This window comes from Osmerus eperlanus, chromosome 9, assembly GCF_963692335.1.
Source record: "Osmerus eperlanus chromosome 9, fOsmEpe2.1, whole genome shotgun sequence".
In the NCBI taxonomy this organism is placed as follows: Eukaryota; Metazoa; Chordata; class Actinopteri; order Osmeriformes; family Osmeridae; genus Osmerus; species Osmerus eperlanus.
Genome location: NC_085026.1, coordinates 5,520,112 through 5,538,007, shown reverse-complemented (window position 1 = coordinate 5,538,007; position 17,896 = coordinate 5,520,112). Strand labels below are relative to the sequence as shown.

The 17,896-nt window shown below is 51.3% G+C and overlaps 1 protein-coding gene across 2 annotated transcripts in view; it reads left to right on the top strand.

Annotated features, from left to right (window-relative positions):
* atrn (attractin) overlaps positions 1–16,865 on the top strand; it is a 49,807-nt gene extending 32,942 nt beyond the window's left edge. For both annotated transcript variants that reach the window (XM_062469056.1, XM_062469055.1), the window contains exons 25-29: positions 10–71; positions 7,243–7,321; positions 12,267–12,374; positions 16,390–16,504; positions 16,611–16,865. In XM_062469056.1, the coding sequence (XP_062325040.1) occupies positions 10–71; positions 7,243–7,321; positions 12,267–12,374; positions 16,390–16,504; positions 16,611–16,735 (489 nt within the window). In that variant the 3' untranslated portion in view covers positions 16,736–16,865. The remainder of the gene's footprint in view (positions 1–9; positions 72–7,242; positions 7,322–12,266; positions 12,375–16,389; positions 16,505–16,610) is intronic.
* The last annotated feature ends 1,031 nt before the right edge of the window (positions 16,866–17,896 follow it).

Below are 17,896 nucleotides of genomic sequence, written 5' to 3'. Positions count from 1 at the left end.
TGTCCTCAGATTGCCTTCTCTCAGCACAGTAACTTCATGGATCTCGTCCAGTTCTTCGTCACATTCTTCAGGTGAGCCCTTCCTTATCCACACACACACACACACACACACACACACACACACACACACACACACACACACACACACACACACACACACACACACACACACACACACACACACACACACACACACACACCACTCTAGAGATCCCTCCTAGATCTTTACACGCACACCACACTAGATATCTCTGCACACAAACACACACAACCTTAGAGACGTGAACTGACATGCACGCTTGCGCGAGTGTGACTTTTATAATGTATGGCTGAGGGTAGAATCTCCTCGCAGGAACTCTAATATGATATCGATTTAAGGAGGGAGGAGCAGAATGGGACAGCAATATAGTAATGTGGTTCCTGAATGTGACACCCACACACAGGACATGGACTGGTTGACTGTGTGTTTGGGATGGGGGGGAGGGGGTTTGTGGTTGTGTATGTGGAGGGGTCTGCTGTGTGTGTGTGTGTGTGTGTGTGTGTGTCAGAGAGAGAGAGAGAGAGAGAGAGACTGCTGACTACACATAAATAATGCAGTTCTCCACGTCAATAGAGATAATGCAGGAAACACACACACATTGGTGGTACTGAATTTAGGAAGATGATATATATTGAATAAGTGTAATGAGCACTAAGATGTCTCTTTTTTTTCTTGAATGATTTATTGATGACATGGACTCCTCATGACATGTTGAGTTGGTGGATCGTGTAGAGTTTGATGGAAACCCCCCCTCCTCCCTGCGGGCAATAAACACACACAAGAACAGAGCAAATTCTACACACGCGCTCATGGATCAGCCCTGGCTTATAGGTGGACACAAACACACACGAGAACTTACACACACAAAAAATGTGTTTGCGTTAAGGTTTGTGAAAAGCCTCAGAAGAAAGACATTCAAATCCACCACAACACTGGCCAGGTGTCCTGTGATGTACGCTGTTTGAAGTACAGTGGAACCACCCAGCTACCGTGCCTGTATAACATCCAAACCATACAACCATGTCAACTTGTTTATGTTGAGGTACAGTTAGGGTTAGAGTGGATGTTTGAATGTCCTTTTATTAGGCTTTTTACTCATCCCAACGCGCCATAGGAAGCAGATTTGTGTTGAGGACTCTGCAGCCTCCCTGTCACTCTGCTTAGCGCTGCCGTAGAGGCAGGCAGGATGCCTCCTATCCACCTCCAGGATTTCATCTGGCAGGTGTTGTTTTTGCCAGTTCTTCTGTATGAAACAGGAAGCAAGCTGGGGAGGTGTACTGCGTTAAGGGTGTTCTCATTCTGTGGAACACCAGGGGAAAGCTAGCCAGCCTGGAGCCGCAAGCTCAACGGAAAACATGTTCAGAAGCAAGAATCAGATTTATTATGATAAGTAAGTTGACACAAACTAAGACTTTTCTCTGGTGGGTTGGTGCTTACAATAAACATAGAAGTAGAAATATAAATGCCTCAAAACAAGTAGTGTAATATAGAAAATAAAAATAAAGAATACTCAATAAATATATAAAATATTTGAAGACATTTTGTTCTTTTCAATGTCATTAGGATGGAGGGATTTGTGGTATAACGTGAAATTGTGAAATTAAGTCCAAAGTAAAACACTGAGAAACTTCTAAACTAGCTGCTGCACTATATTAACCACGGCTAATCATTTGAAGTCATAGCACAGTGAGCAACTGAACCATGCTCTAAAATAGAGCTAGCCAAATAGATTAGATTTTCAGGGAACTTTCTTTTCAAATGACCCAGCGTACGTATGCAACATTTTGCCTGTGGCGGGGTTTTTACAGTGCGAGTTGAAGTGGAAAGGCTGCATCAGTCATAATACAGACACAGCTGTATTTTGGATGGATGTTGAACGGAAGTGCCAACAAAACGATCCCAGTTGAATTCCCCCCACACTCTTCCTCTCTCTCTCTTTCCCCCCACACTCTTCCTCTCTCTCTCTTTCCCCCCCACACTCTTCCTCTCTCTCTCTTTCCCCCCACACTCTTCCTCTCTCTCTCTTTCCCCCCCACACTCTTCCTCTCTCTCTCTTTCCCCCCACACTCTTCCTCTCTCTCTCTTTCCCCCCACACTTCCTCTCTCTCTCTTTCCCCCCACACTCTTCCTCTCTCTCTCTTTCCCCCCCACACTCTTCCTCTCTCTCTCTTTCCCCCCACACTCTTCCTCTCTCTCTCTTTCCCCCCACACTTCCTCTCTCTCTCTTTCCCCCCCACACTCTTCCTCTCTCTCTCTTTCCCCCCACACTCTTCCTCTCTCTCTCTTTCCCTCCCACACTCTTCCTCTCTCTCTCTTTCCCCCCCACACTCTTCCTCTCTCTCTCTTTCCCCCCCACACTCTTCCTCTCTCTCTTTCCCCCAACACTCTTCCTCTCTCTCTCTTTCCCCCCACACTCTTCCTCTCTCTCTCTTTCCCCCCACACTCTTCCTCTCTCTCTCTTTCCCCCCACACTCTTCCTCTCTCTTTCCCCCCACACTCTTCCTCTCTCTCTCTTCCCCCCCACACTCTTCCTCTCTCTCTCTTTCCCCCCACACTCTTCCTCTCTCTCTCTTTCCCCCCACACTCTTCCTCTCTCTCTCTTTCCCTCCCACACTCTTCCTCTCTCTCTCTTTCCCTCCCACACTCTTCCTCTCTCTCTCTTTCCCCCCACACTCTTCCTCTCTCTCTCTTTCCCCCCACACTCTTCCTCTCTCTCTCTTTCCCCCCACACTCTTCCTCTCTCTTTCTTTCCCCCCCACACTCTTCCTCTCTCTCTTTCCCCCCACACTCTTCCTCTCTCTCTCTTTCCCCCCACACTCTTCCTCTCTCTCTCTTTCCCCCCACACTCTTCCTCTCTCTCTCTTTCCCCCCACACTCTTCCTCTCTCTCTCTTCCCCCCACACTCTTCCTCTCTCTCTCTTTCCCCCCCACACTCTTCCTCTCTCTCTCTTTCCCCCCACACTCTTCCTCTCTCTCTCTTTCCCCCCACACTCTTCCTCTCTCTCTCTTTCCCCCACACTCTTCCTCTCTCTCTCTTTCCCCCCACACTCTTCCTCTCTCTCTCTTTCCCTCCCACACTCTTCCTCTCTCTCTCTTTCCCCCCACACTCTTCCTCTCTCTCTCTTTCCCCCCCACACTCTTCCTCTCTCTCTCTCTTTCCCCCCACACTCTTCCTCTCTCTCTCTTTCCCCCCACACTCTTCCTCTCTCTCTCTTTCCCCCCACACTCTTCCTCTCTCTCTCTTTCCCCCCCACACTCTTCCTCTCTCTCTCTTTCCCCCCCACACTCTTCCTCTCTCTCTTTCCCCCCACACTCTTCCTCTCTCTCCCTCCCACCCCACTCTTCCTCTCTCTCTTTCCCCCCACACTCTCTCCCTTCTCTTCTCTCTAGCTGGTAATCCTCAGCTCAGTGTTTCTGGTGTGTGGGCTGTGCCTGTGATTCAGCAAAGAAAACGAGTCCTCCTGAAGCTAGTGTAGCAGAGTGCATCCATCCATCCTGTTTCCTGCTTTGTGGGGAAGTGGAAGAGATGCCCCCCCCCCTGTCTTCCTTTGGGGATGGGGGAAGGTGGGCCCTCTTATCACCAGAGCCAGCATACACACAGTAACCACAGTACACCCAGTACACACCGTACACACAGTACACACACATCTCCAGGTCCAAACACACGAGCCCTTCCTGTCTCTAGTGGGACGTTCTTGGCTGCAGCAGGACCGGACACATTCAAACCTGCATTACAGAGAGACTCATCTCTAGCTGGTGCAGGGCTCGACAATAACGATGGCCCGATGGCCCGGGGCCAGTAAAAAGTAACGTCGGGACAGTTAAACTAGCAACTCACTGGCCCGATCGGGCCACTGCAAATTATTGATTGAAAAAAAAATCGCATTGTAAAAGTTAACATCCTTCATATGTTTTGCTATCTGCTAAATGCATAAATAACTTTGCAGCTCGTGGGGCGCACATTTGGCAAATCAAGAGTTGAGGAGTGACGAGTGGTTGTGAAATTGTAATTCTCTAATCTCGATACATTTTTTAACAACTGGCGCAAGACAATAAAGTGAAGATGGCAGCAAAGTAGAGCTACGAGCTCAAACGGAAGCAACGTTTTTTATGGAACGAAGATGCACTGTGTCGTCTGTCGTATGTTCCCGTCTAAAGCAGACAAAAGTGGATATTTTTACATTTTACAGAGGCACCGACAATTTTCGAAAACAATACCTGACCAGCCATGCTAGCAGACAGCACCTGGTTTTCGTGACAGCTAAGCGGATGGTTGACAATCCATCTTCCAGGCCGTTGACCATGCTGGTCAGGAATTTAAATGTAGATGCCCATCGTGTTATTGCACGATTTATAACAACGGCATATCACGTAATTAAGACGGGCCAGCCGTTCGCCTCGTTCCCCCAGGCTATTGAACTGCAGCAGAAGAATGGTGTCGACTTGGGTACTTAGTATCATACTGATGAAATGCTATGGAAGCTTTTATATATTAGCATTGAGGGACCAGAAGTTTCAGTTTCAGCCAGAGTTGTGCAGAGATGGCTGTCAGCAGGGAAGAGAGCACGTCACGTTTGAGGTTAAAAGTCAATTGTTTTGCTGACTATTACCTTTTTATTTTTTATCACTAGAAATGTGATTTCACTTCTGTTCTTTTTATATCCAGGATGTGTTTAATAAATGGTTAAACATGTTAACAGAATAACACAACTTATAAGTCTTTGGTTTTGTTGTAACAATGATAAATTACAACTTTTGGAGGGGGGGCCAGTAAAAATTGTCTTGGGGCCAGTAAGTTTCAAACCCACTGGCCCGGTGGGGCCAGTGCCAAAAATTTTTAATGTTGAGCCCTGTGGTGTCTCTACCTGGCATCTCTTCACATGCTCATCTCTAGCTGGTGTCTCTACCTGGCATCTCTTCACATGCTCATCTCTAGCTGGTGTCTCTACCTGGCATCTCTTCACATGCTCATCTCTAGCTGGTGTCTCTACCTGGTATCTCTTCACATGCTCATCTCTAGCTGGTGTCTCTACCTGGTATCTCTTCACATGCTCATCTCTAGCTGGTGTCTCTACCTGGTATCTCTTCACATGCTCATCTCTAGCTGGTGTCTCTACCTGGTATCTCTTCACATGCTCATCTCTAGCTGGTGTCTCTACCTGGTATCTCTTCACATGCTCATCTCTAGCTGGTGTCTCTACCTGGTATCTCTTCATATACTCATCTCTAGCGAGTATCTCTAGCTGGTATCCCTGCTACAGCCCTGTGATCTGCCCTTCAGTATTCAGAGAGGGTGAGTGTGGCTGTGCCATCTCCTCCTCTGGTCCGGCTTTTTCCTGTCTGCTATTCTATTAGCCAGCACCAGGTGCCCCAGGGGAGCTGTGTTCCACAGAGATAGGCACACACTCGCGCACGCACACACACGGTCATACACACACACACACACACACACAAACACACGCTCACGAATGTGCACATGCACATACAGCTTGCATTAACATACTCAAGTGCATGCACTCACACACACACACACTCAATGCAGGCATATCTATATAGATAAAGAGACAGATAAATATATATATTTAAAAAACACACACACACACAGTGCCATAATTGAGGTGAGCGGCCGGGGGTGGTGTTCTGGTCCATCAGCTGCCAGGCCGGCCCATCAGGACCCTCGCTCAACAGGCCTCCACCCTGCTACTTGCCCTGGGTCGGGTTGTGTGTGTGGCAGCAATGTTATTTAGTGTAGAGGGCTGGAGTGCTGTCTTCTCTGCTGAGTGGTGCACACTCCTTCTCCTGGGTCTCCTGAGGCTCCCCCTGGGGCTTCTTCTCTGGGGAGAACGCATGTCTTTACATCCCTCGCTCTTTCTCTCCCTCCCTGTCTCCATATCTTTGACCCTGCAGTATTCAGGTCTCCCCCCCTCCCTCTCTCTCTCCATATCTCTGCAGTATTCAGGTCAGAAGGAGAAGATGAGACTCCTCTCTGATTAATAATAGATCACTGTCCTCCTGCGCTCCCCTCTCCTCCTGCTCTATCTCTCCTCTCCCCTCCTCCTGCTTTCCTCACCTCCTCTTCCCTCTTCTCTTCCTCACCCCTTCTCCCCTCTCCTACTCCTCTCCTCTCCTCCCCTTGCTCTCCTCCTTCTCTCCCCCTGTTCTCCTCTGTCGTCCTCCTCTCCCCTCTCTTATCTTCTCTTTGCTTTTTCTCGTCTCCTCGTGTTCACTCTCCTCCCTTCTCCTCACCTCTCCGCACTCACCTCCTCTTCTCCTCTCCCTGCAAGCTGGTCCTGCTGGGAGTGGTCACAGCACAGTTTGATGAAAGCCCAGTCCTCAGGTGTGGGAAGGTGCAGGCCACTGGCCATCTGTTGGAGGCAGGGTCGGACTGGCCGTCGGGAGATATATATATATACCGGGCCGTTTTTCAGTCCCAATCCAGACCTGGTTGGAGGGGTGCGTGGTGCAGGGGTGTGAGGATGGGGGCAGTGTGTGGGGGGGAGGGAGGGAGGGAGGGAGGGAGGGAGGGGGGAGTGTGTGTGGGGGAGGGAGGGGGGGAGGGGGGGAGCGAGTTCCAGCAGGGTATTTGAAGGGCTGAGCGTCTAGATGGAGAGAGAGGAAATGCTGAAACTCTTCAAATCACTGAGTCGTGGCCTCTCAAGTCTTTTATAGAAACTATGTCAGCTTTGGGGCCGCCTAGCTGAAGGAGAGAGATCTGGAAGGGGTGATAGGAGCCATTAATGTTCAATCTGTCTGTTGCTGGATGCAGCCGACTGCAGATGGATGGGGATCTTAGCAGCCTTGCTAATTGAAGTCTGGGCCGGGGAGGGGGACGTGACAGCCAACAGGAAGGAGGTCGTTATGGAGCGCTGGTGTGTTTACACGGCGCTGCAGCGTCTCTGACTGGCTGGTGTGACAAATAAATGTAACACGATTCACAAATAAATGTAACGCGATTCACAAATTTGTACATTTGTGAATCACAAAATACATTTATGAATCGTGTTACATTTATTTGTGAATCATGAAATACATTTGTGAATCGTGTTACGTTTGTTTGTGAATTATGAAACTAATCTAACTCCATACACCTGCTATGGGGACACACAGACACAACTGCATTGGGGAACAGGCACGCTCACACACACTAACAAATACTGCAGTGTGACGTTGACATGTGCTCCTCCTCTTCCTGTCTGTGCTCAGCTGCTTCCTGTCTCTGCTGCTGGTGGCCGCTGTGGTCTGGAAGATCAAACAGAGCTGCTGGGCGTCACGGCGACGAGAGGTGAGTGTTGACCTCTGACCCACGGCCTGCCTGTGTTCTGGAGGATCTAACCTGAACCCTCCTCCACCGGCCCTCCATCACATCCACCACCTCTCACGCCTCTAAAGGGTTTGGTGCCCATGTGTTTCAGCCTATTTGTATTTCTGTGTTTTCCAGCCAGAGTTGGGATGCTTCCAAGTGTCTGTGTGTGTGTCTGCGTGTGTGTGCGTGCGTGTGGATGAGGTCTGACCAGGGGCTAACATCCTCTCTCTGGTCCTGCTGGTTGAAGAGCTTTTCAGTTGAACCCTCCAGAGAGCTGTCATTCCCCAGACCAGGGCCCCCTCAACCCCCCACCCCTGTCGCCCCCGCCCCCCTACTACCACCCCCTCCCTCCGTCCCTCACCCAACCACTCTGAGCGTACCCAGCGTAACCTTTACACAAAACGGCCTCTCAGGCACCCAGAAGATCAAGAGGTGTGAGTGCGCATGTGTGCATGTGCAGCCCGCCCGTGAACAGGATTGTAGAGTACCGTGCTTGTACTCTTAGAATGAAAAGTAATGCTGTTGAACTCCCAGCGCACACGCACACAGTCATAACACTGCTGTTGGGTTACACAGTCATTACGCATGGTTATTTCTCCTGAGATGAAAAATCAGTTTGTATTCTCAGCACCCTCTCCCAGACTGGTCTAGGTGGGATGGTTACTTATTACTTTGTCCTATGTCAGCAACGGCTGCTTTCTGAATACAGAGTTGGCATGGCAGGATGCTATCTATCTGGAGAGAGTTAGCATGGCAGGATGCTAACTATCTGGAGAGAGTTAGCATGGCAGGATGCTAACTGTCTGGAGAGAGTTAGCATAGCAGGATGCTAACTGTCTGGAGAGAGTTAGCATGGGAAGCTACTTGTGTATGAATTGTTAGTATGGAGGGGAACTACTGTCTGGGAGAGGGGGCAGAGAGGACTGATATAGGAGACACCTGTGCATAGCTGGATCTGGTGTGTAGCGGTAGTTCAGTGATAACTGTGTGTGTGTATAAGAAGCAAGTCAGTGATATCTGTGTGTGTGTAAAGCAGCAAGTCAGTGATAAGTGTGTGTGTGTGTGTGTAAGCAGCAAGTCAGTGATACGTCTGTGTGTGTAGGCAGCAAGTCAGTGATAAGTGTGTGTGTGTGTGTATAAGCAGCAGGTCAGGTTTAACTGCTCCTGCTACGCTCCTTACTCAGGCCATTAACCACCGCCAGTAAACAGTCTAGCAATGTTCCCCTTCATGATGCTGCCCCCTCCAGGAAGTACCTAAGGGACGGGGGGAGAGGGGGCATAAATGTCACAGGCTTGATCCCACCTATATTTATGAGGCCAATAAACCCTCAGCCTCCTGGTGAGAGGTGTGAGGGTGACTGTCCTCCTGGTGAGAGGTGTGAGGGTGACTGTCCTCCTGGTGAGAGGTGTGAGGGTGACTGTCCTCCTGGTGAGAGGTGTGAGGGTGACTGTCCTCCTGGTGAGAGGTGTGAGGGTGACTGTCCTCCTGGTGAGAGGTGTGAGGGTGACTGTCCTCCTGGTGAGAGGTGTGAGGGTGACTGTCCTCCTGGTGAGAGGTGTGAGGGTGACTGTCCTCCTGGTGAGAGGTGTGAGGGTGACTGTCCTCCTGGTGAGAGGTGTGAGGGTGACTGTCCTCCTGGTGAGAGGTGTGAGGGTGACTGTCCTCCTGGTGAGAGGTGTGAGGGTGACTGTCCTCCTGGTGAGAGGTGTGAGGGTGACTGTCCTCCTGGTGAGAGGTGTGAGGGTGACTGTCCTCCTGGTGAGAGGTGTGAGGGTGACTGTCCTCCTGGTGAGAGGTGTGAGGGTGACTGTCCTCCTGGTGAGAGGTGTGAGGGTGACTGTCCTCCTGGTGAGAGGTGTGAGGGTGACTGTCCTCGTGCGATCTGAAGCTCCTCTTCCTATTCTGACAGGGTCAGCCCTGCTGGAGGCTCCTGGTCCTCACTCTGATCCCTGGACAACTCTCCTGCTCTCCCCTTCTTTCCTCTCTCCCCTCCCCCCCTCTCTCTCCTCTCCTCTCTGGTGGGGGTGTTAGGTCAGGTGCCTGTCAGGCCAGGGTCTTCACCATGCTGCTACCCCTGTTGGTGAGCTGGGGCACTGCGGAACAGCTGCCACACAGACACACTGGGGGGGCTCCAGATGGGGAGATGGGGAGAGAGACGGAGGCAGATGGAGAAAGAGGGTGGAGGAGAGGGAGATGGAGAAGGAGGGTGGAGGAGAAGGAGATGGAGAAAGGAGGTGGAGGAGAGGGAGGGAGATGGATAAAAGGGGTGGAGGAGAGGGAGATGGAGAGGGAGATGGAGAAAGAGGGTGGAGGAGAAGGAGATGGAGAAAGGAGGTGGAGGAGAGGGAGGGAGATGGAGAAAAGGGGTGGAGGAGAGGGAGATGGAGAAAGAGGGTGGAGGAGAGGGAGATGGAGAAAGGGGGTGGAGGAGAGGGAGGGAGATGGAGAAAGAGGGTGGAGGAGAGGGAGGGAGATGGAGAAAGAGGGTGGAGGAGAGGGAGGGAGATTGAGAAAGATGGTGGAGGAGACGTGAAGGTCAACGTGAGGAATCTGTAAGTGAAGGAAAACAGGCTAACACTGGTAATACACGCTAGTAAAGAGAAAGCGATGGCGGTGGTTGGATGCATGAATAACTGGCTGCATGGGTGGATGGATGGATAACTGGGTGGATGGATGGCTGAATGGATAACTGTCTGGATGGTTGGGTAGATCATATGCTTATTAGCCAGCATTGTACAAGCTGGCAGTTCTCGAAGTCTGGCAGTTCTCCAACACTTGGAAGTTCTCAGATATTGTGTATGCGTGCGTGCTTCTCCTCCACAGCTCCTGAGACAGTTGTTAATCCTTCTGTTCAGTATTCTGGGAGAGAGACAGGGAATAATTAAAGGCTGGATTAGCAATGATGTCTTATTACTGAGAATAGACACACTGGCTTATCACTCTGACCCCAGCACACTGAAGGTGACCCCCGTACCCTGACCCACCCACCCCCCCACCCCCACCCCCGTCCAGCTCACTTCCTTATTACGCTCCACACACCGGCCTTCACTAACACATGATTCAGGCTCCTCTTTCCCTCTCCTCTCTTCTACTCCTCCTCTTCTTTTCCTTATTGTTTGTATTTTCTTCTCTTCTTCATTACCTCCATCTCTTATTGTCTTTATTCTGTTCTTTTTCAGCCCAGTGCCCCCCCCCCTCCCCCACCCCAGCAATGCTTGCTTACTGGACATCTACTGACCGAGTTGCATAAGACAAACTCTCCCTCACGCACACAGTCTCACGCACACATGCCACTTCCTTTTGTAGGCTGTCCACACACAGCAGAGTAGAGAGCGGGTGGGTAGAGGGGATCAAAGCATGGCATGCTGCCAGTATTCACACCTCCTCTCCTCCACCCTGCTCCTCACTAGAGAGAGAGGGAGAGAGAGGGAGAGGGAGGGGGAGAGGGAGGGAGAGAGGGAGAGGAAGGGGAGAGAGGGAGTGGGAGGGAGAGGGGGGGAGAGAGGGAGTGGGAAGGAGAGGGAGAGAGACCCCGAAGTAGTCTTGTTCTCTGAGATGATGGAGAGCTCTCCCTCCGACAGCATTTTTAAACGGATGCATCAATAAGTAAAGGGTTTGATGCAGAAGTGCGTTGAGAAGTGCTGTGCGTGCGCATGTGTGTGTGTGTGTGTGCTGTGTCCGAATGCTCTCTCAATTCCCTGTGCCCAGAGGCAAACTCTTTGTATGTTTCTTTCTCAGTCTCACACCTCTATCCTGCTCATTCTGTCGCTTACATTTGCTCTCTCACCTCACTCTCCTTCTCCTAGTCTTTCTCCTCTCTCCATTTTTACTCTGTCTCTCTTCTCTCTCTCTCTCTCTCCCTCTTCTCTCTCTCCCTCCTCTCTCTCTCCGTCCTCCCTCCTCTCTCTCTCCCTCCTCCCTCCTCTCTCTCTCCGTCCTCCCTCCTCTCTCTCTCCCTCCTCTCTCTCTCCCTCCTCCCTCCTCTCTCTCTCCGTCCTCCCTCCTCTCTCTCTCCCTCCTCTCTCTCTCCGTCCTCCCTCCTCTCTCTCTCCCTCCTCCCTCCTCTCTCTCTCCCTCCTCCCTCCTCTCTCTCTCCCTCCTCCCTCCTCTCTCTCTCCCTCCTCCCTCCTCTCTCTCTCCCTCCTCCCTCCTCTCTCTCTCCCTCCTCCTGTCTGTCTGTGTAATCTGCCGACTCTATTTGGCTCTACAGCTCCTTGCATGTCATGCGAGCTCTCCACGACACGTTCCCCAGATTGGTACACGGGTAGCTCGTGTGCATGCGTGTTCCTAATGAGGCGTGCGTGCGTGCGGCTGGACAGGGACACAGACGCACGTTCCTGTCTGTCTGTACCAGGATGAAAGCAGCTGGCTGTCAGAGACCCTTCCTCCCCTGCAGGCTGGAGCCGTGTCCTCGCCGGGGACACGGCTCCAGTAACATCAGTACAGTAACATCAGTACAGGAGACTCTCAGCAGCTGTTGAGTTATACAGGAAAACCCAACCCTCACAAGCCATACGCCCACCACATTTGGAGCTTTGTTTTTTTTTGCTTCATGCATGAACCTGCAGCCTGTGAAGTGTTGTGAGTCAGCCTCGAAAAGAGACGTCAATGAAACATTCTTTTTGTTTTGTTTTTTGGAGTGTTGGATTTGGGTGCTTCTGCTCTATTCTTCTCCCGCCTGTCTGGCAGCTTCAGATGCTGCCGCTCTGTTTGAGCTCTCTAGAACTCTTCGCATGTTCTAGAACCCCACTCATGTTCTAGAACTCCCCCTTTCGTGTTCTAGATCCCCTCTCGTGTTCTAGAAACCTCATGTTCCAGTGCATCTCATTTCTACATCCGTTTATGTTCTAGAATCCTTCTCATGTTCTAGAATCCTTCTCATGTTCCAGAACTTCACGTTCCTCTCCCTCCTCTACCTCACAGCAACTGCTCCGGGAGATGCAGCAGATGGCCAGCCGGCCTTTCGCTACCATCAACGTCGCCTTGGAGACGGACGAGGAGCCGCCCGACCTGATTGGAGGAAACGTCAAGGTGAGCGCGTCATCATGGCCAGAGCCGACGGCGCGGGGAACCCCCCCTCTGCCTCAGTCTGCCTCCTGTCAGCATGGAAGCTACACCACCTGAATGGGTTCCAGGAAGCGTCCCCCCTGTAAACCTTGTTAGTAGCCGCGAGTGTTCATTGGCTGAGTTTCCTTCCTGTGTTCGGTAGTCCCTGTGTAAAGGTCTTCCTGTGTTCAGTACTGCATGTGTATGGGACTTCCTGTGCAGTGGGGCAATGAGGGTCTCTGCTGGCTCGTGTATCTCAGGTGCTTTGGTGGGCTGAGGAGTGCAGGGCCCGGGGGAGGATGCTGAGGCTGTGGCAGGGCTCATGTATCTCAGGGGCTTTTGGTGGGCGGGGGTTCTCCAATCAGCTACCCTGTGGAGCATATCCTTCTCTGTGTGTGTGTGTCTCCCTCCCTCTGGCTCCTTCTCTGTCCCTCATTCTCCTCCGACTTCTCTCTCTCCCTTTCTCTTCTCTCACGCTCTCTGAGTCCTCTCCCTCCCTCTCTCCCAATACCTGTCAGTCTCTCCCTCCCTCATCTTTCGGTCTCTAGCTCTTTCTCCCCCCCCCCCCCCCTTCTGTTTTGCCCTCCTTTCTCGCTTTCCGCTCATGGACGAGCGGTTTTCTGATCTCATCTGCAGTCTGGCTCCTCTGCTGCTGTTATCTCTGTGTGCGTGTGCAAGCTGTGCCACCGAGGCCAAGTCCTCCATCGCAGATTAGCCTCTCCTCTCTTTTCTTCTCTTCCCCTCCCCTTTTCTTCTTTCCCCTCTCGTCTCTCGCTTCTCTTCTCGCTTTCTCTTCCTCCTCTCTTCTCCCCCTTCTTCTTTCCCCCACTCCTCTCTCCTCTTTCCCCTCTTCTCTTCCTCCCCACCTCTCTTCTCTCGGGAAACATCCCTCTTCCATCCTGCCTTCTCTCTTCTTCTCCTGGGGGAAGACCGGCCCTGGAGCAAAGATCCAATTTAGATCTCCTCTCCCTCCCCTCCCTCCACAATGTGCTCTATGCTATCTCCCCCCCCCTCCTTCCACAATGTGCTCTATGCTATCTCCCCCCCCCTCCTTCCTCAATGTGCTCTATGCTATCTCCCCCCCCCCTCCTTCCACAATGTGCTTTATGCTATCTCTCCATGCCGCAGCTGGTGGAAGATCCTCCCTGGTCTGCATGTGGTCCTATCAGGAGACCCTGCCAGTCTATCATGACGTGATTGGACCAGACTGCATTGAGGGAAGATCTTTAAAGTTGTGAAGGCTAGTAGGAGGAGTGTTGGATGTGTGATGAAGGCTAGGAGGAGGAGTGTTGGATGTGTGATGAAGACTAGGAGAAGGAGTGTTGGATGTGTGATGAAAGCTACGAGGAGGAGTGTTGGATGTGTGATGAAGACTAGGAGGAGTGTTGGATGTGTGATGAAGGTTAGGAGGAGGAGTGTTGGATGTGTGATGAAGGTTAGGAGGAGGAGTGTTGGATGTGTGATGAAGACTAGGAGGAGGAGTGTTGGATGTGTGATGAAGGCTAGGAGGAGTGTTGGATGTGTGATGAAGACTAGGAGGAGGAGTGTTGGATGTGTGATGAAAGCTAGGAGGAGGAGTGTTGGATGTGTGATGAAGGCTAGGAGGAGGAGTGTTGGATGTGTGATGAAGACTAGGAGGAGGAGTGTTGGATGTGTGATGAAGGCTAGGAGGAGGAGTGTTGGATGTGTGATGAAGGCTAGGAGGAGGAGTGTTGGATGTGTGATGAAGGCTAGGAGGAGGAGGCTGTGTCGCCCACACGCTGAGCTAATTCCTGGAGCTGAACCCCTCTGAGGCCTGTCTGGCCGACACAGATAACTCCCCCGGGGGCGGGGAGGTGTGGGGGGGGGGGGGGGGGTAAACAAAAGCCCTTTGCTGAGGAATGTCATTACCACAGTCCCTCTGAAGACTGAGCAGACAGACCTCTTTACCTGGTAGGAAGCTCACAGACAGCATCTAAAGGAAGGCATAATAGAATTTTCGACGGTGTTCTATTTCATGTTTTCTTTCCTCTGTGAGGGACGGCGTGTCTGTTTATGAAGGCTGTTCCTTCTACTGTCCCTCAGTGTTGCTTATGTTCAGCAGCCTGCAAAAGAGGAGCATGCTGTTGCAACGTGAATGAACACAGGTTGCATGAACACAGGTTGCATGAACACAGGTTGCATGAACACAGGTTGCATGAACACAGGTTGCATGAACACAGGTTGCATGAACACAGGTGCTTGAGCACAGGTGCATGAGCACAGGTGCATGAGCACAGGTGCATGAGCACAGGTGCAAGAGCGCAAGGGCACAGGTGCAAGAGCACAGGTGTATGAACACAGGTGCAAGAGCACAGGTGCATGAAAACAGGTGCATGAGCACAGGTGTGTCAGACACAGGTGTGTCAGAGCCTGGCAGTGTGTGATTGCTTGTGTGACATGTCAGCCTCTCTTCCCAGTGAGACTGTTGTCTGCTTCTGTACTGTTCCATTTCTGAGTAGACCCAGAACACACAGGTACACACACACACACACACACAGGACAACACAAGCAGAACCCCCACAGAGAGTGTGTGCGTTTGTGTGTGAAACAGCTTGTGTATCTCCAGCAGGTAGAAGAGGTGTGTGGGAGGGGGGTGGGGGGTACAGAGATAGAACCAGTAATAAATGTGTAAATTGGGTCAGAGTTTGAATAGGATTACTGTCTCTCTCGCTGTATTCTTTCGTGTAGTGGGTATGCATACGCGAGCACACCGGTGGGTGTGTGGGTGGTGCCACACTAGGAGCGCTGTTTGACTCCGTCCTTGGGGGGCGAGGTCGGGGCGTGTGAAGGCCAGGCATGGCCCGGTTTCCTGTCCAGCTTAGAGGGGGGGGGGGGGGGGGGGGGGGACTGAGAGAGAGAGGACTGTACTGAGATGTTTGAATTCCTGTTTGTGTGTATCCTTGTGTATTGTGTGTGTGTGTGTGTGTGTATTGTGTGTGTGTGTGTGTGTGTGTGTGTGTTGTAATGGTCGGAGGTGCCAGGCAGGCAATGCCTACCAGAGAGATCAAGTCCCGATACCGTGAACCATACACAGGATAAGAGAAGCAGTTCAAACAGCCTGTATAAAATGGCTTTCCCCTCGATCAGTCAATGTGGAGTGACCTTTTGGGATCTGGGTGTTTCTTATTTAATCTGTCAAAAGCAAAATATCATAGAAAATAATCACTTATTTTCCACCAGTCGAACACTAAATTTTTACATGCGGCCTCGCCTCAATTTATAAACCATAAATGCAGTCACAACAATTATGAACAAAATATGCAACAAATATGCAACGATCACAATCTTTACATCTCAAGAGATCAAAAAACTCAAAGCCAATTCAGTTTCCCACGAGTGTCAAACGAAACATAAAGCGCGTTGTCAAGTTCATTCATCACAACAATTCATCTGAGGTCCCGTTTTCTCAAAGCGATAAGAGTTCCATTCAAAAGTAAAGAAGGGTAAGTTATCCCAAAGCTCAATGAACGACCCGGAGCTTTGCTACGTCATGTGGCGAAGCGCTGAAGCTGGGACTGGTCAGGCGGCTGTGGTCGGCACAGCTCCCATAGAACCGTCACTTCCAACAAAGCGCCTATGCTGACTTTAGTGCTCTTAACCACAACAGCAGCTCATGCAGAAACGGGGCTGTGTCCAGGCTGTGTCCAGGCTGTGTCCAGGGCTGTATCCTGGGGCTTCTCATCCCTCTCCAACACCTTTTAGCGCTTCACATGCACAGGGGGTTTGATTAAAGAAGCAGGCTTAGGCAAGGTGGAGTGGTGACATTTAATACATTATTGTTGTGGGCCGCCATAGTGTATTTGTGTATCCCTGTGTGTGTGTTCATTCCTGTGTGTGTCCCCTATATTTCTGTAGGGCCTGGTTGACTGTTTCTGTAGGGCCTGGCTGACTGTTTCCATAGGGCCTGGCTGACTGTTTCCATAGGGGCTGGATGACTGTTTCTATAGGGCCTGGCTGACTGTTTCTTCTCTCCCTCCAGACGGTGCCCAAGCCCATAGCCCTGGAGCCGTGCTTCGGCAACAAGGCTGCAGTTCTCTCCATCTTTGTGCGATTACCCAGAGGCTCCCGGGGCATTCCCCCCCCAGGACAGTCTGGTGAGATTCCCTCTCCTCCCCCACCCACATGGGTGTGGTGTCATATCCTGTGTTGATGACGTGTGTGACATCATATCCTGTGTTGTCGACGTGTGTGTGTGTGCAGGCCTGGCGGTGGCCAGTGCGCTGGTGGACGTGTCGCAGCAGATGTGTGTGGGCTTCAAGGACAAAAGCGGAGGACTGAGGAGCCGCAAGCAGCAGCCCAGCGCCCAGCCCTCCACCTGCATCTGACCCCGGGCCCAGGGAGAGGCGCATGCAGGGTCTGTGGGGTGGGGAAGGGGAGGAGGGGGATGGTGGACTGATTCCTCTCCAGCTGCCCCTACCCAGAAGAACTTGGAGGGTGGGGGGAGGTATGGTTTTGGGGAGGACTTCCAGCCACGTTGGGGACTCTCACACCTGAGGAGGGATGGAGAGACACACCCCTCCCGCGTAACGTCTCACTCTGGATGTTTAGAGACTGAACCTTACCCGGTAACACAGTCATGTACAGAAACACAGACTCCCGTTGGTCCCACTGACTTCTTCTGGAGGGCCTGGACCACACCCCCCTACCCCTGCTCTCTGACTCGCTCTGCAACCATGGAACCCCACAACACACACACACACCTAACCCTACCCCTGCTCTCTGACTCGCTCTGCATCCATGGAACCCAGACAACCCCACACACTCTAATGAGGAGCTGGTCTCAGTAGATGAATCCTGCCCCAAATACAAGCCTCAAATTCTGTCTCTCTGTATAGCTTCATTGTAGATACTGAGAACGTAGTTTGTTAATATGTATAATTTAGCAGCAAAGCTGGGTTTTTTTTGTAAATAATGAGAAAGTATTGTGAATGACATTTGTTGAATGGTTTTGAAAATTATGTATGGCAAACTCCCGAGGCTTTTAAAATGTGAGCACAGTACATAGCATATTTTGTAAGATGGTAAACGAACAAACATAAACACTAGCTGATGGAACTACATGTAAACCTTGAGGATACTAGCTACCTGACCTTGTAATTACTTATGTACATAAAGAATGACAGAACATTTTGTCTATAATTAAATGTTATAATTCACTCCCGTGTTGTATTTCTTTAGTGTCGTTTCACTTTAATGGCCGTGTTTAGGGAGCCATACAGGGTCTGCTCTGTACTCCTTCACCCCTATCTCCCTCCTCCCCCCTCCCTCCTCTCTCTCTCTCTCCCTCCTCTCTCTCCCTCCCTCCTCTCTCTCTCTCTCCCTCCCCTCCCTCCTCTCTCTCCCTCCCTCCTCTCTCTCTCTCTCTCTCCCTCCTCTCTCTCCCTCCCTCCTCTCTCTCTCTCTCCCTCCTCTCTCTCCCTCCCTCCTCTCTCTCTCTCTCCCTCCTCTCTCTCCCTCCCTCCTCTCTCTCTCTCTCCCTCCTCTCT